The sequence below is a fragment of the Thamnophis sirtalis genome, unplaced genomic scaffold (genome assembly GCF_051295495.1).
Source record: "Thamnophis sirtalis isolate CommonGarterSnake01/CBP01778 unplaced genomic scaffold, rThaSir2_p1.2 scaffold_6, whole genome shotgun sequence".
Taxonomy (NCBI): Eukaryota; Metazoa; Chordata; class Lepidosauria; order Squamata; family Natricidae; genus Thamnophis; species Thamnophis sirtalis.
The window spans coordinates 23,037,774-23,060,255 of NW_028261386.1; the positions used below are offsets into that span (position 1 = coordinate 23,037,774).

General features: G+C 35.1%; 1 protein-coding gene across 2 annotated transcripts; it reads left to right on the forward strand.

Annotated features, from left to right (window-relative positions):
* Positions 1–8: 8 nt before the first annotated feature.
* CCDC25 (coiled-coil domain containing 25) lies at positions 9–20,840 on the forward strand. 2 transcript variants are annotated; one of them, XM_014057297.2, is made up of 9 exons: positions 9–109; positions 1,540–1,587; positions 5,300–5,339; positions 8,445–8,496; positions 9,546–9,621; positions 12,162–12,265; positions 15,380–15,582; positions 17,155–17,200; positions 17,947–20,840. In XM_014057297.2, exons 1-9 carry the CDS (start codon positions 85–87, stop codon positions 17,974–17,976), a joined length of 624 nt encoding a protein of 207 aa, XP_013912772.2. In that variant the 5' UTR covers positions 9–84; the 3' UTR covers positions 17,977–20,840. The 2 variants fall into 2 exon arrangements, with proteins under 2 accessions (XP_013912772.2, XP_087573534.1); XM_087717408.1 differs by lacking the exon at positions 9–109 and adding an exon at positions 359–459.
* The last annotated feature ends 1,642 nt before the right edge of the window (positions 20,841–22,482 follow it).

Sequence of the window (22,482 nt, forward strand, 5' to 3'; positions counted from 1 at the left end):
CGGAAGGCGCTGGCCGTTTGCGAATCTTTCGGAGCGGGTGGGAAGGCGCTCCCGTGGTGTGTGTGTGTCTGTGTGTGTGTTGCCATGGTTTTTTATTTCACGTCCAACGGTAAGTGGCCTGGCCACAAAGCTCACAACTCTTCTCAGATATAAGTTGATGCTCCTATCTGGAACTGCTTTTCCTCGGTTGATGTCACGGATTACGACTCTGGTTATCGCTAGCCACTAATGTTTCGGTTGGCAGATGATGGGTTTTTGTGTAGTTATTGGTCCAATCTAGGGGTTCCCCAAACCTGGCTCCTTTAAGATTTGTGAACTTCCAACTCCCAGAATTGAAGTCCACAAGTCTTAAAGGGGCCAAGTTTGAAGACTCCTGGTCCAACCCATCCAGTGGCCTCTGTATGATGTTCTGTTATCCCCGAACAACCCAGCCAGGGCGGATTAGCCGTGCTAAATAAGGTGAAGGTAACTTCCCCACTCCAGAAAAAAATTAGGAGATTTTTACAGAAGGCAGATAGAAATGGGAGATGAAACTAGAAGCATCTTCACTCAGATTTGTGTGGTGGGTCTATGAAAAAGTGATCTTGATTTTATTGTCAGTTATGCTCTACTTTCATCATAAACTTTTATTTACTTTTCAGCACCATATTTGTACAAAACATTCTATAAACTCAAAAGTCTATTTTCATTATACATGTAGAGTTTTCTCTCTATAAGAAAAGATACAATAAAATGTATCACTTTCGTATATTTTTCGGAGAACCCGTGTAGTGCAAACCCCTTTCCCAAACTTTTGCTCATTGTCACATCTACTATGGTTTCAATCAGAATTCAAACACTTTGTAAGACTAGCAGGCAATTTCCTTTTTTGTATTATTATTAATCTTTCTCTTTGAAGAAGGGAACATTAATGGATTTCCTCATACATATGTTATACACCACCATTTCATAAATAAACCAAGTCCATGTGTTATCATTTCTTTAACTGTCGTGGTTATATCTGTAGTCTTACCATATCCAGCATTCTCAGAACATATATTCTCTCTGTCAACTTTTTCTTAAACACTAACTTTTATATAATTTTATCTGGCATAGTACTATAAATTCTAAAGTATTATTCCAGCATTTCTCACTTCAAACATAATGTAATGAGTTTCATTTTTAATACAATTCATTCATTGTTTAGCACTTTTCACCCAATTCTAAAATAGTTTTCTTTACCTCTTGTAACCTTAACCATTCCTTGCTCTCTTTAACCACATTTTTAAAAGAACTTTCCTTTTTTCCCTATATGTATCATAACATATATTTCAGAGCCTATCTGAAAATAATACTGGGGCAATTGATATTTTTAGAACACAATTTAGTTATTCCCCAGTTTAGGAAAGCTTATAGTAATTTTTACATTGGAATATGAATATGTTTTAATAGTTTTTATATAGATAAATCTTTTGTATCTATGTATGTGTTGATAAACCTTATATATCTGTGCATAGTTTGATGTAAAAATGGATTACTTTTTTCTTTTCTATCCTTCAGTTGTTCCTTCCATTTATACAATTTATATGGGAAAAGACAAGTATGAAAGTAAGTAAAACATTCCTTTGATTTGCATCAAAAAGATGTGATCTATTGATAATTTATGCATCTTCTGTAACAACTCTCTTTTTAGCTTCCAATTGCTTGGGAATTCACTCACCCTTTCTTTTAGATAACCACATTTTTTAGAATGGTGGATGGTTGTTAGTTTTAAGAAATCAGTATCCAAATCAATATTGATAAAATGTTGGATAAAAATATAAGCAGACCATCAGGATGATGACAAGAGGTGAGATAAATGTTATAGTTAATGTGACGACAAGTGATGTAAAAAAGTGAAATACAGACAAAAAGAAGCTGATTAGGTAGCTTGATGATGAAGAAGTGAAAGAAGATAAAGTTGCAGAAAAGCCAATTGAATTAGTTTGTCAATAGAAACTATTTAGAGCTTTACTTTGGTCACCAATTTCTCACCCTCATTAAGATTCTTTTTCTAAAACAAAGTTTAGCCAGATATTTGCTTGTTTTGTTTTGGGTATAGAGCAAATATCTGGCTAATTTTGTTTTCTTAGAAGAAGAATCTTAAGAATTGAGAGAAATTGGTGACCAAAGTAAAGTTCTAAATACATGTAGTCTTCCACTTACAATCACAATTGAGCCCAAAATTTATGTTGCTAAGTGAGACAATTGTTAAATGAATTTTGCCACATTTTACAACCTTTCTTGCCACAGTTGTTAAGTGAATCTGGCTTCCCCATTGACTTTACTTATCAGAAGGCCTTAACAGGTGATCACATGAAGCCTGGGACACTGCAAGTGTCATAAATGTGAGTCAGTTGCCAAGCTTCTGAATTTTGATCACATGACTATGGGGATGCTGCAATAGTCATAAGTGTGAAAAACGGCCATGTCACTTTTTTCAGTACTGTCGTAACTTTGAACAGTCATTAAATGACCTGTTGTAAGTCAAGGACTACCTGTAGTTCCTGTTGACAAATTAATTGTAGTAAATTACTACAGTATTGATTCCTGCATTCCTAAGAGTTCACTCTGAAACTCTGAACCTGCTGACTTAACAGAAATATGTAAAATGTTTTTAAAATTGGCCTTTAATCATAGAACCTGGAAATAACCAATATAGCTCTAGTTTTTGCAAAGAACATTTGCATGTGGTATTAAGAATTGATGGGAACCTAGAAAATGATTAATTAACATTTCTTGCAGGTATTACAATGAATGTGTTCAATAAAACCTCCAAAAGTAAATTTCTTTTTGGCATTCATTAAAATTGAATTAAAAATAATTGTCAAAATTGCATTGCCTTTCTACCAATCTTTATAGTATAACCATTTTTGAATCCTATTACTTCTAATCACCAGGTTTCTAATAAGATTAAAGGGTGCAGAAAAGAGGATCCAAAAATAAGCAAGTAAAGTAACTCACCTGTGAGGAAAACTGGTGTTTTTTTTTAATTTATAAAAAAGGAGCAGGGCATAATAATGTCGATAAAAATATCCATGATATGGAAAAATGGAGAGTAGCTATTTTTTCATTTACTTATACAGGCAGGATTCTTTTTGTAATATTAAAATATTGTAGAATGCAATGGGAGAGATTAAGAAGTGATAAAAGGAAGCGGTTTTTTAAGCTATGACATTTGTTACCAAGATATAGTTGCCAATGTAGATGGTTTTAAAGAGTGATTAGACAAATTATTAGGATTAAAATGCAAGGTCTGCTATTTATGATGACAACTTATTGCCTCCATTATGAGGGCTGTGCTGGGAGAGAAAATACCCCTGTGCTTATGTTTTACTTCCTAGTGACCTCTATATGGCCATCTTGGTCTAGAATGGTTTGAATCAGTAGGATTATTTATTTATTTGGTTCTTTTGAGTCTGTTAACACCTGGCAACTGTTTGGACAAGTCCTCGCAGGTTTTTGGGTAGAGTGCAGAAGAGGCTTGCAGAAGATAATGGTTTTATTATCTTCAAGTAGGTAGAATCATATTCAAAGAATTGCAGAAATAAGGGGAATACAGTATTGAGAAGTTGGAAAAATCTTTTCATTCGGAATATTTGTTAAACCATATTTATAGATTGCTGATGAAATAGAATCTGGAAAGATCAAAGATATGGATACAAATTTTGAATGTAGTAATAAAGATTTAATAGTAGGAACTTCAAAGAAAGAACATAAAATTTACTCTGAACATTTATTTAGAGTAAATTGGTATAAGATGTTTTGTTGTTGGTACATTCCTCTAGTTTTGCTAGAGTAGATAAATCAAATTCAAAAAAATATTTTTGGCAGGGTGGTTTATTGCAGTTTTATTTCTGTAAGTCGCATAGAATTATGGTGAGTGAGTTGGGCGGCCATATAAATATTTTCAACAAATAAATTAAAGTAGTTGTGACAATATACTTTGGCATCTGGAATAGCTTTGTATCTTAAAAGTAAATCAGACACAGGTTTCAACTCAAACCGGAAACCATTCTTAGATTATTATATACATGGATTAGTACCATGTGAAAAATGTGGATTTATTTGTCCATAGAAGTTACATGTAATTTTGTGAGGGGGATGCTTGAATCGGAATAGATTCTTCATAATATGGAGTAATCTTAACACAATGTTAATTGCATTTCCTGATTTATATTGTGTTAACCAAGATTCTTGGTATGGTACTTGATGTACAGTTGATATAGTCTATATATGGTACTTCATATAGTCACCACATAATGAGATGGACAGGAAACAAATTTAATAATAAATTAAAATGAAATAATATCAATACTCTTTGCCTAATTCAGTGACACACTCCCCTCACCCCATCCCTCTCAATTCTCAACCTTTATCTTTAAACAGGTAGAATATTTCTTTTGTTCCAGGGCAAATGTAGTAATTGTGAGTGTAGTGTACAGTTTTACATTGTGTCACTTTTGTAGACAATCAACTAAAAAAGATAATGTAATTGATAAATTGGAGCAAGCAATAAACATCTTCCTCACCCACCAATGTTTTCAAGATTGCTTTTATCAAATAGATATTGTAAAATTCATTGTGAAAAGTTAAATTGCACTGTATGCCTTGTGCAGTGATCAAATACTTGCTGTGTAAAATAAGCTGTACTCCCATTCATCTAAATTTGGTATTTGTAATAAAGAAAATGCTAATGTACAAATTAATATTTAATTGAGTGATAGATCAGTTGGGCTTCTGTAACCCTGTTGGACAAAAATGCTTTTGTTAAGAACTACTTTTCCTCATGAGTTGTAAGCTAAATGGTGAGTATTATTACCATATGCACTGGGTGAAGCCACAACTTAAAGTAGTCATACTTTTTTCTCTCTGACATTCTGTAACATTTTTCTCTTTCTCTTTCTAAGTAGTAATTTACAAGAAACTACCAGACAACTATTATTTATATTTATACTGTACTTACCTATACTTATATTTATATCTTATAACTTATGTCACCCATCTCACCTAGAGGCTATTATCATATATCTGATTTCTTATATAAACGTTGTTTAAAATGAAGCTGAAACTACTGTACATTAAAATAACCTGAAGATTGCAAATGATTTATGCTTGTTCCCTAATATTATTTTTTACTAAAGAACAAAAAATTAAAAAAATATGTTATCTCAGAAACAGGCATAATATATTATTTATATTCACAATTTATTATTTATATTCACAATTTATGTGAACACTATTAGAGCTCTGATCAATTTTGTTTTGCATTTTCTTTTAGATGAAGATCTAATAAAATATGGTTGGCTAGAAGATATTTGGTAAGTACTTAAAAGAGCCTACTTTTGTATAATGAAATCCCTTTTCATATGAAACTATCTTTCTCCTCCCTAATAATTAGCTGTTAGCATCCTTTCTGGACTCAGACTTAAAATATGAGATGAGATCCTATTTCTGATATTATGCCATACCCAAAAAAGTGAGATTCTTTCCCTACCTCTCAAATGTAAAAGTGTTCTGGCAAATCAGTTGTCAATTTTCTAGTTCTCTATATAAACAAACGCTGCTTTCTTTTAAAAAAAGAGTTCATTTCCTGTTATCTTTTTCTGCTTTTGGAGGGTTTTCCCCCAGTTTCCAGTAATAGGTTTCCAACCTCCCAGTTGCATTTTTGTAGTCTTCCCAAACAAGTTATATATTCTGTCAAAATATTTTCCCTGTTATTTTCATGCCTTTTTAAAGACTTGACTGCAAGAATCACAAGAGTACTGGGAAATAAATATAATTTTAACTCAGCATCAAAATTGATGACATTTTATATCATCTCATATGCAAATAAAATTAACATGACCATGCTTAATTGTAATGCAATTTCTTTGTTTTTTTACTGGATTGTTTGAACCAAATTGGTGTAGTATGTAGAGCATGGTGCATAATCTAACAGAAAGTATGGTTTATCTAAAACAATCATAGCTAAGCAACCCATGACTTATTAAGTGTGTGTATGTGTAATTATTATAGTTATTATGTAATTATGGTTATATATTTTATATATAATATATATTTATATACAATTTAATTATATTATAAGTATATGTAAATATTCTCTTCCATAGAGATAATTAAAAATATTCAAATAGTAACAGATTTATTAAAAGTTTCACAAAAACTGCCAGGCTTCACACTGCCAGACTCCACTCAAAGCTCATATTGCATTTTCTCTTCATGCTCTCTTATATCCCAAGGACTCAGAGGTGTTCTTACTTAGCAACTACAATTGCGACTGCCAACTCTATTTTTAAGTGCCACATTCATATGTGGAAAATCCTATGACAGTGATAGGTTTATAACCTTACTTCAAGTTCATTAAGTGAATCACCATGGTCGTTAAATGAGATATCATGTGACTGCTACTTGCGATTCTACTTCCATATATAAAATATTTATATTTTGCTTCTTCATACAGATTTTGTAAGATAGCAAACTATGTAGGCTGGAAATGAGGTGCACTATTTAAAGCCAATTATTATTTAATACAGCAGCATTAAATCACTAACATTGCTAGTCAATAATATGACTGATTTGGAATGAATTTCAACTTATCGGCCATCACCCATCCTGTTACTGATTCCAGACATCTGTTTTTAATGAAACAGTTTCAGGATTTGATTTTAGTTTTAGTAAGTAAAATTGGTGCTTTATGGTCCTTCGAGTTGAAAAGCAAGATAAAAATGATAAATATATAGTAAGACTTTGGCACTTCTGCATATGTACAGTATGTATTTCCTGAAGAGCAGAATTCCCCAATCTTGACAAAAACAGATGTGTGGATGTGAACTCCCAGAATATTTAACATCAACTGTGCTGGCTGAAGAATGCTGGGAGTTGGAGACCACACATCTGGAAGTTGACAGTGATGGGAAACTGCTATAGATCTTTTGGTCTTAGCTCTTAAAGCCTGTGTTTTTCAATTGCTGTGGAAAGCAGCTTGTGAATCCTAAAGGGGAGACTTGTCAGCTCGATGCTTTTGTGTTATTGTACAAGTGTTGTATGTAAATTCTCCACCTCTATAACATTAGTTTAAATAATAATAATTTAAGAAATGAAATACGAAAATAACCCTTGAAATGAGGTCTTTTTGTTACCTCTATTTACTTCTATGTGTAATCACCATTTACTACATATTACTCCAAAGATGGCCAAGCTTCGTAAATCTATCACAAAACCTTCCACATAGTGTCTCTTCAACCACTTGAGTCAAATGCATGCCCAGCAAGGTATTTATTTTGGAGTCGGACAGACCCATGTATGTATAGGCAAACAAATAAATAAATTCAGTGTTGGGAAAAGAGAGAACCAAGTGGCACCAAATCAGACTACATATGGTGGATAGAGAGTAAGCTAGTGAAATCCATCTTTGCAATTGCTTCTTCAAGAGGTCTGAGGCCATTTGACATGTTATAGAGAAAGTTCCTCCTTGTTCTTTTGCATTCTAATTAATTATTGTTTTAAAGTGACAAATATAGAAGAGGTGGAAAGACTTTCAAATATGGAATTCTGTGATGGGCTTTGATAAATTTGTTCATTGTCCAAGTTTTTTGCAAATAGTGGTAATTATGTGGAGAAGTAAATGCAGATAATTAAAAGACATTTTAAGAATTATTTTCTTATTTCATTTATTAACTTATATCTAAATTAAAGTTATGAAGGTGGAGGTATTACTTTTTATTCAAACCATGTTAGAGTGGAATGACCCTCCCAGCTTCAGCTACAAGAGGTAGTAAGTCTCCTAAATACTGATTGCCAAGGGTAACCATGATGTGATAAGTGTTCCTTTCATGTTTTTAATGCCTTTTGGAGAGGCTTGCAAGAATATGATAAGAACTAAAGTGCTGGAATGTTGGTGTCTTAGGTGTCATTTTCACTTTTTTCCTCCCCAAATACTTATTTATAAATATTTTGTCTCACTTTGATGCTAGTGCCCAAGAAATCCATTAAAGAATAGATAGTTGAATAAAGGAGCACATTACTCAGATTTATTAAGTTCTGGCCTCTGGAAGATACTAAAACTCTAAGCATCTATTTGAGATGATTTACGAATTTGCCTTATTCATTGGTGGAGAAATGGCCATGGCAAGGTTAAGCACCGGATTTTATTTGCCAATTTCCAGTGCTGTTTTCATCTGAATCACTGGAGGGAGTACTTGACCTTATGTCAATATTTTTCACGATAGATTTTCCTCTTTTAGCCCTTTGGTTTCCTTTTCTTTGGATTCTCAATCCTCACTCAGGTATTTAATATGTTAAGACATAATTCTTCTCCATACTATTAAGTGACAGACACCACATGATAACAATATCTAGATATGTTGCGTCTGTGGGAAGGATACTGAATCATAATTCCTATCAAACCTTTGCACTTTGTCTAGGTTTCATGTGGACAAGCTCTCCTCAGCACATGTCTACCTCCGGCTACAAAAGGTAACTGGCCAGCTTTGCTTGTTTTGCTCAGTTACATGCATCCATGAAAAGTTGCGGGATGGTGCGTTCATAGCTACATAACAACAATGCCCAAAATTATGCAGAGTTATAAACCAATAACTATGTACGAAATCTCCCTTTTCTAGTGGCAGAAATTTGCAGTTTCCCAAAAACATTACAGTGTTCAAGAACGGCCCAATTGAACATTTGCGAAAGTGGTTTGATATTTTTTTTAATGTGTGGACCATGTCTAGAATTCTACTTTCAGTGTTGGAAGACTTCCAGAAATTTATCAAACTAAAATTATTTTTGGATTCAGCTGAGCATAATTTTCATACTAGGCATAGTAAGCTACGTGGAATAAGAACTGAAAAAAGTATACTGGTTTACATCCTTATGCCTTAAAAACAAAATTATCCAAAGGAGTCTAATCAAATAGTGCTCTGGACTCATGCAGTTTAGATAGGCAAAACTCTGGGATTTCAGTCATGGAACATACAATCAGTTTTATTCTCAAAACATCTAAGCAAGATGTGATAGTGAGCTATATGGTTTTCTTGCTTTTGATTTGTACCATTCATCAGCTTAACAATTATGGCTTGCATGATATGCTTGTATGAGTTATGGCAGTTAGTGAAGCCAGAGTAATTATATCTTTTGTCTACAAACCACGATTTAAAAATGAATGGCTTGGTATGACATGTGAAATCTGTCATAAACTGATTTAATTGTGTGCAAGAAAGATCAAGGTACTTAAAAAAATACTGTAGTAAAATTGTTCATCACAATAGCAGCAAATAATCTTGTAGCATTATATAGAACAACACAATTTTAATGATGCAGTATTTTAAATTTCCAGTCCAGTGCATAATTTGCGCGAAATGAGTTCTAGTCCAGGAAAGCTTATATCATACTATTACTCCTTTTAAGCCATTGGCATTTTTGTTTATGTATCTATAAGTTCAGTGCAAGGGACTGTGAAACTATTCACAGCATGTCCTCTGCATTCCCACACCTAGGATGCTCATATCCACCTTGATTTATTTTAGGGGCAAACAGTGGATGATATTCCTAAGGAGGTTTTGATAGATTGTGCACAGCTTGTGAAGGCCAACAGCATTCAAGGTAAAGTTTTGCCTATATAAGAAAGTGAGTCAAAAAGTATTAAAAGGATTTTGAGTGGGGAGTCAAGGAGGACAGCTTTTGAATGTGGGATTAACAAAGAATACCTAAGCTTCAGAGCCTAGAACAGTATGAATCATTTGGATATTTCAAAATATGAAAAAGATAGTCCTAGCAAAAGCATAAGGTTCAATTGTAATTATGGTAGTTTCAGCCAGGTAGATGTCAAATTGTAACTGAAGACAGGATAGAGTGTAGCACAGAAATAGGCAATGTTGCAGTTGTGGGTTCAAGTAACTTCCAGATAATTTCCTTAGTGCTCATCAAGTTCCTTATCCTATTTAGTTTTTATTAAAAGATTTTTTTAAAAAAAATGGAATGCTACAAGGTAAAACTCAACCATCATACTGCATTTACATACAAGAATGTTGTTGGCTCCTCAGAGTTCCTCCAGAGACGGTAAAGAATTTCTAGATTAGTTTGCATAGTGATAAATTTATGTTTTGTGATCAGTCATGTCTCCCATGACAATCATTTCTGTGAACATCTATGCCTACCTTAAGCGTGCCCACTACATGCTCTTTAAATTCCAGGTTTACCCTATCCCCAACAGATTGTTTTGATCTAGCATCTGTCCATCTGATGTACCAGTGTGTTGAACAGAGAAAAGACACTCTTATACATGGGTCAATATTCGGGTTAATATTCAAGTAGTTGCCTCTGTAAGCCATCTTCTTCTCCTACTTCAGATCTCATCAGGTGCCCATGGGGATCTCCCTCCCTCCCTCCCTCCCTCCCTCCCTCCCTCCCTCCCTCCCTGTGTTATTTTATAATCCAGAAGTTCTTGGGTTTCTGGAATGCTTCTATTTTTCTGGTTTGCTCAAAATTCCAGACCTAGAACTTTACAACTGCTGGGTTTGCCTGCTTGCCCTCTAGGAGATATGAGCAGTTGAAAATTGAGGTTTGTACTCTGTTCTGTTTTATATCAAGAGGGATACTGCATGAAACCTATAACAAATTGAGCCGAATGCTTATAAAGTACGATCTCTTATACCATAGGTCACCAAGCAACTCTTAAAGATGTTTTTTAGTCTTGAAAACCAGATCTGTGCCTTAGATTCTACAAACTTTTCTTGAGGAAATATTAGAGCACCATGGGCATAAGATTAAAAAAAAGCCTCAGTATAATCTCATAATTCTTTAAAAAAATTATCCTGCTGTATCTGCATTCATTACATTGACTTGGGTCATATCTCAATAATTGGAGAGGGCATTCTAGGCAAATACAAAATGGGTTACAGAGTAAGTGTTCAAAAAGGCCCAATACAATATTAGGGAATCAAACACAAAACGAGTCCCAGTTTCAAATCATCAGTCAAAAATTTCATGGACCAAATCATAATTCAGGTATTTTGAGGGCTAAGTACAAATTTATTGTTGAGCTTTTGGGAGGAAATATGGATAAAACTAAAATGATTAAATAGTAAAGAATATGGAGCCTTTTAATCCAATTCCTGTCAGAGTAAAACAGTCTAAAATCCCCCAAGAGCTTGTATGCAGCCTCCCAGATGGCTCCAAAATTGCCATCAAATTGTATAGTGATTTTTAATAGGATAAAAGAGTGGTTCTCAACCTATGGTCTGTGGACCCCTGGAGATACCAGGATGTCACAGGGAGTCTGTGAATATTTGATACAGTCTAGTGCTTTAAATCTTGACTTACGTCTTGGTGGTCTGAGGCCACGCTGCATGACCACAAAAAGTATTTAAAGGGGGTCTGTGGTGAAGAAAAAGGTTGAGAACCACTGGGATAGAAGAAAAATGTTCAATATTTTAAATTAAACCTAGTCCTTGTCCTACAGTCATTTTTGAAAGGTAGCCTTTGGTATGCTACTCAAAGTCTAAGTATGTCCTCAAAAAATAGATATGTGTGGAACAATAAATGTTGCATTATCCAGAGTTCTTTTCCATTTATGTCAGTTTTGAATAAACAAACTCCATGCTTCAAAGCCAACGAATAATAGCAAAATGTGTAGGGCTGTACGCGGAGGATTTTAACTGTTGAATTATGACTTATATTTAGATGCTCCTTTCGTGCCTTGACTATATCATGGGAAGCAGATGGTTTGTTCAGTTGTTGTCTTTCAAAACTTCATCCTGAGAATCTTGGAACTTCTCTTTAATTCTTGGCATTGCTTCCCTGTTCCTGCAGGAGTTAGACAGATGAATGATTGAGAGTCTCTAACTAGTACCTTTTTGGGAACAACTGGAGCTAGGAGTCAGTTGCTCTGAGTCTCAATTTTTAGCAGATGTGATATAGCATAATTGGGTAGTATTGTGGGAGCTGATGAGATCTCCCACTCTTTCTGCCTCTTTTACATAATTGGAAACACAAAAGGTATTTCATGTTTCTTGGAAAATAGCTTAGCTGTAGATACTGTATTCGTACTATGTAAATGTTTTTGATCCTAATTAAGGTATTGAGAAAGATGGCCAGAAATGGGCATAATTACTCTTTTTCTGTATAATTACTCTCTTTTTTAGGCTGCAAAATGAATAATGTCAATATAGTATATACCCCATGGGCCAACCTAAAGAAAACAGCAGACATGGATGTGGGCCAGATTGGTTTTCATAGACAAAAGGATGTAAGTATCTTATTCCTTCCCTGATCTCTCCAAAGGTTTCAAGCTACTTTCATCCAGCAGACCAAGAAGCTAATGGGAGACTTTGCTAATCATCTGTAAAATGCAGAAAGTATGTGGGAAAGCAGAAACATCTTTGGCTTCTTCTCTCACCAGTAATATTAAAGCTGGTCTAGCCCATGGAAAGCCTGAGGCTGCATTGGAGATCTGATATTGTTTGGAACCTTTGCAAGTTGCAATGCAAAGGGGTCAACAACATTGCCCCACTGTTAACTATTCGGTTCCCTAATATGATGCTCAGGTAAACTCCTAATGAATAACATTGTGTGAGAAACGTTACCAATGTTTAAATTATGATGCCTTTTGTAGCAACTGGTTATACATGGCTTCCCTTTATTTCTAGTAACTTGATTGCAAGATGATTGACTTGAGTTCTAATATTCCTGTGTTTAGAATAAATGTTTAGATAAAATTTAAAAATATAACAGTTCACTAAATTTGGCTCTTCCAGTTGCAAAAAATAAAAATAGAAAGAATTGGTTTTGGTTAAAAAAAAAAAAAAAAGAAACAACAAAGCATATCATGCGTATTTTCTTGGAAGGACAGAATAAACAACCATGTTAAGGGTACCAACAAGAGTTGACCAATGAAGCTCCATCCCAATCATCTTTGGCTAATAGCTATATTTGCTGTTATAATCTCTATAGTTTCAGAAGGTTATCCAAAACTGCTGGGAACAGTTCTCTCAATGGATTGTTATGATCACCTTTGTTTACCTGGGAGAGGAGAAGTGTTTTGGTAGAAAAACATATGATGCAAGGTCTTCCATCAGCTTCTGCCGTCCTAGATTTTTTAAAAAAAACTTACAGAATTAGGTCTGGGAAAGGCTTTTGTGTTACTCCCCCAGCATGACTTAAGGACCAACCAGTGAAATGATTTAATTTAAATTGGTCTTTTTACTGTTTCTCTTTGCCTTTAGAGACTTAGAAATGCAATTCTGAGAGAATGGAAAATAAAAGCATGAAAGAAATTTGGAGAAATATCTTCAGCAACCATAGTAAAATAAATGCCATACAATAATTAGAAAAAAAAATAGCAAGTATCTTTCAAATAGGAAGACTCATGCCTTTATGTTTGCTGTTTCTCCTTCAACTGAGATTTCCAAGCTCTTAAAAAAAACTTTACAATGTATGTGATCTATCACCTTTTGAAGCTTTTATTTCTATGTATTTATTTCTTTTGGTAGAAATCCAGTCGCTGAATTATTCTTAGCCAACCTTTGGAAGAACCATGGCCTGGTTGACTGAGAATCTCCATAGACTCTTAGCCAACTTATTTTAGAAAAGCTAAGAGCATTGCTGAAGGACTTGGTTTTATCACTGAATATTTTTTTTAAAGGTAGAAGAACCTGAGAAATCCAATGGAAAAAATTCCATTGAGAGCCAGCCATTACAGAACATTATAAAGAACATAATACAGAAGTATAATGTTTATTATTTTCTTGAGAATAAATATGGAGTTAAAGTAGTTGTCAATTGCATGAATATGTGAAATTTGGCTGAAATCACATAGAAATTATGGGGCTTCTTCCCACCTATTTTGAAACTATCAGCAATTACAGAAGTAGAAGTAACAAAGTTTACAAAGCTTCAATCTAGCATCTATCCACAGGCCTAACATGTGCATGTGACTTCAATTCAGGGTTGTTTAGATTCCAATGAAGGGGTCAGTGGGGCTAAGGACAGCAAGTATCCTTTTTTTTCCAAATGGGAACATACATGCTGGCTATTTGGCATGTTGGCTACTTTGAAGGCTTCCTACATTATTTTCAGCAGAGTGATCTAATATCCTGAGCCTGGAAAAATAAGTCCTTTCCAGTGACATCAGAGGGCTGTGAATGAAAGATGGGAGGCCCCTGCATTTTTCAAAATGTATTTTTAACCAAGTGAAAGCAGAAAGTTACTGCCTTAATGTTTTTATTTGGTGAACTAGGTGAACCTCAGGATAGTGTCCCGCTGTTCCAAAAGAACATCTGTCACTAACATTTAGAAGTGAATTTAGGACAATCAGAATATTCTGGTCAATACGACCATGGGTTCTCTCCCTTTTTAAGGCCTCACAGTAGAACAGCCTTCAGAAATTTTCTTTCTGCATTGACTTTATGGGGTTTGAGTATGTAACAGTATTTGGAAGGAATGGTGGTTTCCTGCCGGTCTGTACTTTGATAACCAATAGTGTGCAACCAAAGTTTCAGAATTTTCTCTTCTTTAATTGGATTTCTTAAATTAGCAATTGCTCTCCAATGTTCCAAAGCTCTACTTTGAAAGGCAGAAACAAATCTGAAATCTATTTTCAGAGGGTTTCTGATGGCTTCTGGAAGCATTGAAAACCCGATCCAAGTTTCCTTATCCCAATCTCAAATTCTCATGCTTCTTTTCTTTTCCTTTATTTTGCAGTATGGATAGAAAACATTTCGGTGTCCTTGACATCCATCCTATATCTGTGGTGCCAAATACAATTTTAATCCATAGTCTGAGAATCAAAACATTGCACAGTTAGAAGTAACTATTAAAATCATCAAATCAAAGTTCTCTGAATGATTGCTTTACTTTGATGACTTGGTGCTTGTAACAGTCAATGTATAGTAAAAACAAACAGTGACAGGTGTGACCTTTCTGTAATAATTTTTGTAGTAATCTTAATTGTATAAGTACTTAAGCAAGCAATAAGCACTTAGACTTACATACTGCTTCATATTTCTTTTACAGCCCTTCCTAAACGGTTTACAGAGTTAGCATATTGCCCCAAACAATCTGGGTCCTCATTTTACTGACCTTGGAAGGATGGAAGGATAAGTCAGTCTTGAGCCAGTGAGATTTGAACTAGCAATCAGCTGAAGTAGCCTGCAGTGCTGCACTCTGATCACTGCGTCACCTTGGCTCAATATCTCTTAAATGTCCACTTTCTTAGTATATGTAAAAATATTGGCTCTCCAAGTACATGACCATTTGAAGTGCTTCTACATCAGTGTTGCCCCAGGGAATTGAAATCTTAGTGTATTCAAAATTAATTCCAACTACATTTTTTATAAGAATTACAGTTCTTTCCTGTTCCAAGGTGAAGATAGTGACAGTGGAGAAGAAGATAAATGAGATTTTGAACCGATTGGAAAAGACCAAAGTGGAACGATTCCCAGACCTGGCTGCAGAGAAAGAAGCCCGTGAGAGGGAGGACAGGAATGAGAAAAAGGCCCAGATCCAAGAGATAAAACGAAAGGAGAAGGAAGAAATGAAAAAGAAAAAGGAACTGGAAGAACTTAGGTGAGTGAGGAAACAGGTTCCTTCCTTGCTATCCCTAGAATGGACAGCTATGGAAGGTCTGATTCGATTGATAAGCACAGACAGTACCCATAAGTTTGGATGTTCAGCAAGTCATGGAAAAGTTTTGTTTTAAATTGTGAAGGGAGGTGATTTGGCTTCTTCAACATCTCGCTTGGATCCCAGCCCAACTCTTACTTGATTTCTCTTCTGTGCCCCTAAAGTTCCAAATAATTTTAAATAAAACTTTCTAATAATGGTAGTTAATGCCAAGATTTCAGCTTCTTCCTAATGATGCTGCAGGTTAACCGTTTGTGCTGTACAATCAGCAAAATGCTCACATGCAACCTTGTTACAAATGTAAGTTTTAATGGAAGAAATGTAAGAACTAGTTAATTAATTTCTTAGGGGGGAATGGATTGCAGCCTGTCCTAGCCATATAGTCTGCTAATCAAAATATTCTCCTTTGCTCCTTCCTCCCCCCCCCTTTTTTTTTGAAGTTCCTTGCAGACAACCAGGGTGGCCAGTTTCTGTAATTGCACAGTATGTAGAATGGTACTGGTCCAATTTGATATTTTCTTGCTGGTCAACTACATTCTGCTATTTCAGAATAGTTGTCTCAAAATGTATCCTATCTGAGAAATTGTCAGTCCTTCAACAAAGGGCAGGACTGGTCAGGAAATATATGACACAATGATTCTAACTCGCTTATTTTTATATCATTTAATAGCAGTATATTGGAAGCCTAACTTTTTTATGCCCAAGAGAGAAATCCTGAAGATTTCAGCTCCATTCCTGCAGCCCTCACCAAGGACTTCCCTTCCATGCCAGAGGAGAGCTGAAGTCCTTTGACAGACTACAGAATGTTTAAGAATGAAACGGGTACCAGCTGGGAGAGTTTCAGCTCTGTGTGGAGCTAAAATCCTTTGGCAGGCAGCTCTTTCATTCTGTCTGCTTAATGATCCAGGAGATCACTTAACAAGTGTAACCAGGAGTACTGGGATTATGGTTGCTGAGCAAAGCAGTTACGTGCAGATTTTACTTAACGACTTCTTCGCTCAATAATTGAGATTCTGGTGCCAATTGTGGTCATCGAGCAAGGAATACCTGTAGTTTGTTTTTCTGTATTGCAGCTTTGTGCCTTTAGAGTTTACAGGAATCTTTTCAGGTTGTTTCGTTTGAGAGATTTTGAAGGTAAATTCAGCAAGAGCTGCTATTGGTACGTGGTTCAATCAAAGGACACTGCCAGTATTAGTTTCCAATTGGCCATATTACAAGTAAAGTTTTAAAGTTCAGTAAATAAGCATGCCAGCATCTTACTCTCCATTGTATAAGTCTTATGCTTAGCATTCAAGCCAAACCACTTTCGAATTTGTAGAAACTGAAATTTGAAATCTAGTCACGAATGCTAATTGTCACAATTTTATTCTACACTTAGACTTTTACCTTATAATTTACAATCTTACTTTTTTCTGTTATTGTCACTCACGTTGAGTCTTACCTCACTGGCAAAATTCCCATTTATATTAATTATTTAACCTTAATAATGAAAATCTATTTGTTTTCTTTTTACAGAAATTACTCTTCCTTAATGAAAGCAGAGAATATGACTTCTAACCAGGTGTGTTTTTGATGCAGTCCATCATTCTTTTCCCATAGTTAAGTCTTGCCTAAGTCATGCCTAGCAATTATATCTAATAGTAATTGATAGCATTACACTCCATATAATTTTTTAAAGGATCAATTACTCTTTTGAAAATAAATGCCAGCTTACTAATGTACTTGATTTAAAAAAGTATTATCTTTTATTTGTCCTGAATTTCCTCTAATTAGCTTCCTTGGACAATCCTCAAATTCCCTTATTATAAGTCAAGGAAAGAAACTTTTTTTTATCCACTTTTCCACATCATTTATAATTTTGTGCAGCTTTGTCTTCTTGTCTGCACTAAAATGTTTCAGGTATTACAGCCAAAGGTGGGTTGCTCCTGGTTCAGCCTAGATTGGGCGAACTGGTAGTAGTGGCGGTTAGGAGGTTGTGCATGCACGAGCGAACCGGTAGTGAGAAAAAAGGAAACCCACCACTGATTACAGCCTTTCCATACAAAGAATGCCTCCAATAAATTGACATTTAGGATGCCATTTCTGCATGTGATGTGTGCTGTGAGATGAAAATGTTTGCAAACCTTTGGGATCATAGGAATGGAAGAATGTGTTTTCAATATTTCTTTCTCTGAGAAAGTTACAACAGTTAACTGGAAGAAAAAGAGAGAAAAGTGTTCTGATATTAAATCTGTGGTGCTGAGTGGCCTAAAATGTTAAAATCATAAAATATCCCTTCTGACACATTTTTTGTCTTTCCTTTCACAGGATGGCAATGACTCCGATGACTTCATGTAAATCTAGGCACCCTCTTTGTGGAAGAGGAAGATGAATTGTGACATCTTAGCCTTTTGCTCAGGGTGCCAAACATAAGCAAATGAAATTGGGAGTCTCTTTACTTGTTTTATTGTGAGCAGAGAGTATCTGTTCGTTTTCCTGGGCAGATCATTCCAGTTAAAGTTCTGAAACCATCAGTTGTGACTCCAGAGCTATTAGGATGTCTTACTTCCTGGAGAGGCTGGATTTCGGGGTGTCTATATTTCCAGGATAGTTTGAGGAGAAGGCTACACTCAAGAGGCTTTGAGCCAGAAAATCAGTTTCTGCCTTAAATTTTCCTGGGGAGCAGATCTGGAATGTTTTGCCATTATCTTTTAAATATGCGTCATTGTGTTGGAGTTTCATTTTTTTTTTTAAGTTTCCTTGGTTGTTTGGGTACCTGGTTGCACCAATTACAATTTGATACCTCTCGTCCCTTAGAAATCTGAATTCACAACAGCTATGTTTCCATGGTTATTATACTTGGCTAGAATCCAAAAGATCTTTCACTCAGCAATCAGCATTGCTTTGCATTTGTAGCACACTGCAAAACCTGGTGCCGTCTTTGAGGAAAGAAGAATTCACTTTTGGGCTGCTTTTGTTATGTTTGGGTTCCTTGTGATCCTGATGCAGAGCTTTATATGGGTTGTGGGGTTTTTTGTTTTCGTTTTGCCTGCCCAGAGTTTGCATTGGAATAGTAGAGAAGCAAGGAAAGCTGCCACTGTTGATTCGCCATTCAAGAGAGCATTCAGAAGGTCTACTTCTTAGGTTCTTTTCTGACCAGCAGCATGTAATAGTTCTTTGTGTTGAACATCAACCCCCCCCTCCCCCTGTAAAAAGCAAAAATTAAAAAAACAACAAAAGGTAGTAAGCTGCTTTCTCAATGTAGCATTACCCACCTTTTTCTTCTTGGGGGATTTTGTCTGTTTTCTGTCTTGTGGCAATACCAGGACATCTTCTGAAATGTATAGCTATTGCATATGAAGTCAGGATCCTTAGATATGAAAACTGTTTGCTTAGCCTCAATAGGGAAAAATATAAGGTGGAACTTCTTTATCTGAACAAGTGCCTCAGTATAAAAGAAAATTATGAGGGAAAATGGTATTGGCTACAATCTCTATAGAGTCCACAACTAGAGAGCTTCTGGCAGGATGTTGGAGAAAAAAATTAGGTTTGTTGAGTTACCATATTTTACTGTATTTGCTTGTTTTCTGCGGTGTTATCACAGAACATGCAGGAAAAGTTAAAGGCTGGCCTTAACTTCTCCAAAGGCTTAAAGTTCTTAAATAATCCTAGAAAATGCCTTCAAAGTAGTTCAAGGTTCATCAGCATTAAAATTCTGTCACATTAGAAGTTACAGATGCTCAATAGGAACCTCCAAAATTATTATTTTTTAAAAAACATACAAAACTACACTGAAATTTGGTTCTGTATGCTTGTGTAGGGTTCCATGCCTTCCTGAAATCTTCCACAATGGTTTCTCCAACACTCTCCGAAGCAGCATTTTTGAGCATGCAGGAAGAGAAAATAGTGCTAACAGAAATCTAGTTAAGCAGCATTGGATCTTGGACCTTACTTCCAAGATGTATTGGGTCTCCAGATGAGGTTTCAGCATCTTTTAAAGAAAGATGCATACTAGTCAGTGTGTGTTTACACTAAAAAAAATCCCCAGAAATTAAGCTGATTTATGAAAAGGGTAATACTGCGTACACTAAACATAATACTTTTATTGGCAACTTTGTCTTATTACAAATTACTCAGAACAAAGACTATTGTTTTCCACAAAGAAACAAATACATGTATCTAATCATTGATTTCACAGAATGTAACTGATTTTCAGCAGGTTGAAATTGCTGAATATTACATTTTCAGTAATAACTTGGCAGACTTCCATTGCAAATATAGTTTGTTTCCTTTTGAGACTTTACACAAAATTTGGCTCGACATTGCTGTTCTCATTCTCTTATAAAATCATTCATTTTTAAAGAGTTCCAAATAGCATATTGATTAATATTAACCTAGATAGTTGACAAATGTTTATATATATAAAAGCCAAGCTAAATAGTTCCTAACACAGCATCATGTCCCAGTTGTATTGTCTCAGATGGTCTGGCTGTTTAATACTATTTTTGGAAGATGAGACCTAGTGTAAAGAGCACTTATCTCCCTCCAGGAAGTTCAGTATTTTTAAAAGGTGGCTTCTTTAGGTTTCTAACCATTTGGGCTTTGTAAGAGTGATAATCTTTTATTGTATTCATTGTGCACTATGACATGCTTGTAAAATGACTACTTTGATTCCGGAGACTAGCATGATCAGGATTTCAATGCAACACAATCTGGGACCTTTTCCTTTCTCTTTGCTTTGGAACAAGGGTTTCCTTCCTTGTTCTCATTGACTTTGGGAAAGTGAGAGGATGAACAAAGTGGGAGAAATGATTCTAAATAATTTCTAAACATTCAGTATAAATTTTCCATTTTTACTAAAGATTACTTTAAACTTCCGGAAATATCAACTTTTCTGCAAAATAATTTTAAGAGGTGACTCAAGGGATTCTTCTGAATAATAGAACATCTTTAACCAATTAGAGGACATGTATATTTTTTTTGTTTTTAATGTACTATGTTGTTGGCTTTGGGTTATATCCTGCAACTAAATTGTTGAGCTGTTGTTACCCTTACATAAATGTTCATTGCTGAGACTGCTGTTATTTTTTCACTGGAAGTCATCCAGACAGTTTCCCCAAGTTCAGTGATTTTGTTCTGAAGGATTCAACCATCTGTATATAATTGTCTTCTGTCTTCACCTGAATCTTGTTCTAACTGACACATAAAACTATTTAAACCTATGATTGTCTATGGGTTTTTTAAATTTTAGATAATTTGGATTCCTCTTACTGAGCTGAAACACGTGGACAAATTATGATCTGCAATGTTTCTCTGCATATATTGGCAGAAATTTGTGCTATTATTCCCCTTAAATAATGCATTCTCTGTTTTCCCCTTTCCCCATCTTTTTAGTCATAAGATATTGGCTTGAACATTGTAAGATCTGTTTAAGCAGCCACACATGTAGGAGATCAGAGAGGAAGAGAGAGGAGTGATGAGAAATTGCTTACCTGGCAAACATCAAGTGATTATCTGTTCAATTGCATAACTTTCTTGCCTTCTCTGAACAGTACCAACCTTTCTCAGAGGTGTTGAAGAAGGTAATTTCAAGATAGTGAATTGGGATAAATTCTACTTTTAGATATCTTTTTATTACGTACTATCTGATAACCCGGCATTGCTCAGGTATTTATCCTAATCCTATAGTAGAAAAGAAAAGCCCTGATTTTGGCGACAATTAAATTAGTTACAAATGTTTCTCTACGCCCCCAGAAGCGTCAAGAAAAGTGATACCACCTTGTTGTTTTGCTAGCTGATCCATGATCATTTGGTATGCTTTTTTCTGATCTTGATTTAGAAATGGCTTCTTGTCTGTGATATTTTCACTAAGCCGTTTGCATTAGTCCTCAAAAATAATCAGTCATGTTGAAAATGTAATTTTTAATGTTGGATTTTCCCCCTTACCAGAGGGAGCCCCCGTGTGGAGTATTGTGAAGCCTTTAACATGGCAACTCCACTGCGCTGTACAGTAGAAACCATTTTACGGCAGTCCGGTAGAAGCCATTTTAAGGCATAACAGGCTGTATCTTAACAGAACACACATCCCAAGAGACGTTAGGGGTGTCTTATCCCCACAGTATTTTCTTCCAGAGAGGAAGTCATCTGTGTACCAAGTTTGGTTGAAATTGCTTTCCAGGGATACATTGAAACATTTTAGATTTAAGATTAAAGTTTTGAATTTTTGAAATTGGATTAAAATCCCATGGCAAATCTTGAATACATTTTTTTAAAAAAATCTGTTGATTATTTCTTAAGTTGAAGTTGCTATCATGTGACCTGTTATGTTGAATAAGCAAAAAACATACAATTTAACTGATTAAATTTAATGAATTTATTTAGATCAAAGGAACTTTTGGGTAACTTTCTGTTGCATCCATCCAGCTAACAATCTCATGCCTACAAATCACATTTGTTTTGCTTCATGCAGCAGTCCCACGTAACTAGGCTCACAAAAGTAGCTACCAGTAGACAACATCAGTTAAATATTTAAATTAATCATAGATTTGTCTCTTGGGAATCTTATTCTGATTCTTTTAATTTACAACAAAACATTTTCCCCTTGTTTTGTGAACTAATTTGGATAAATAATTGCATGTAAAGTGATGGTGTTTGTATATATTAGTTTGTGAATGATTTATTTTGATTTATTTTGATTTATATTTGGCTGGAGCTAAAGCAATAAAAGAGAGTGTGATGTCTCAGCATTAAAGACACCGAGCTTGTCAGCAGGAAAGCTGACACCCCAGGTTTAAGACCCTGGGTGCCACTAAACGGCATGAACTTCAGTTACTTGCCCCATGAAAGCATGCAAATGCAAGTAGA

Excerpts from the sequence above, each read along its gene's own strand:
- CCDC25 (XM_014057297.2), top strand. The coding sequence starts at position 85 with ATGGTTTTTTATTTCACGTCCAACG. Across the intron at positions 1,588-5,299 it reads GGGAAAAGACAAGTATGAAA|ATGAAGATCTAATAAAATAT; the intron begins GTAAGTAAAACA and ends ATTTTCTTTTAG. Across the intron at positions 17,201-17,946 it reads AGAATATGACTTCTAACCAG|GATGGCAATGACTCCGATGA; the intron begins GTGTGTTTTTGA and ends TTCCTTTCACAG.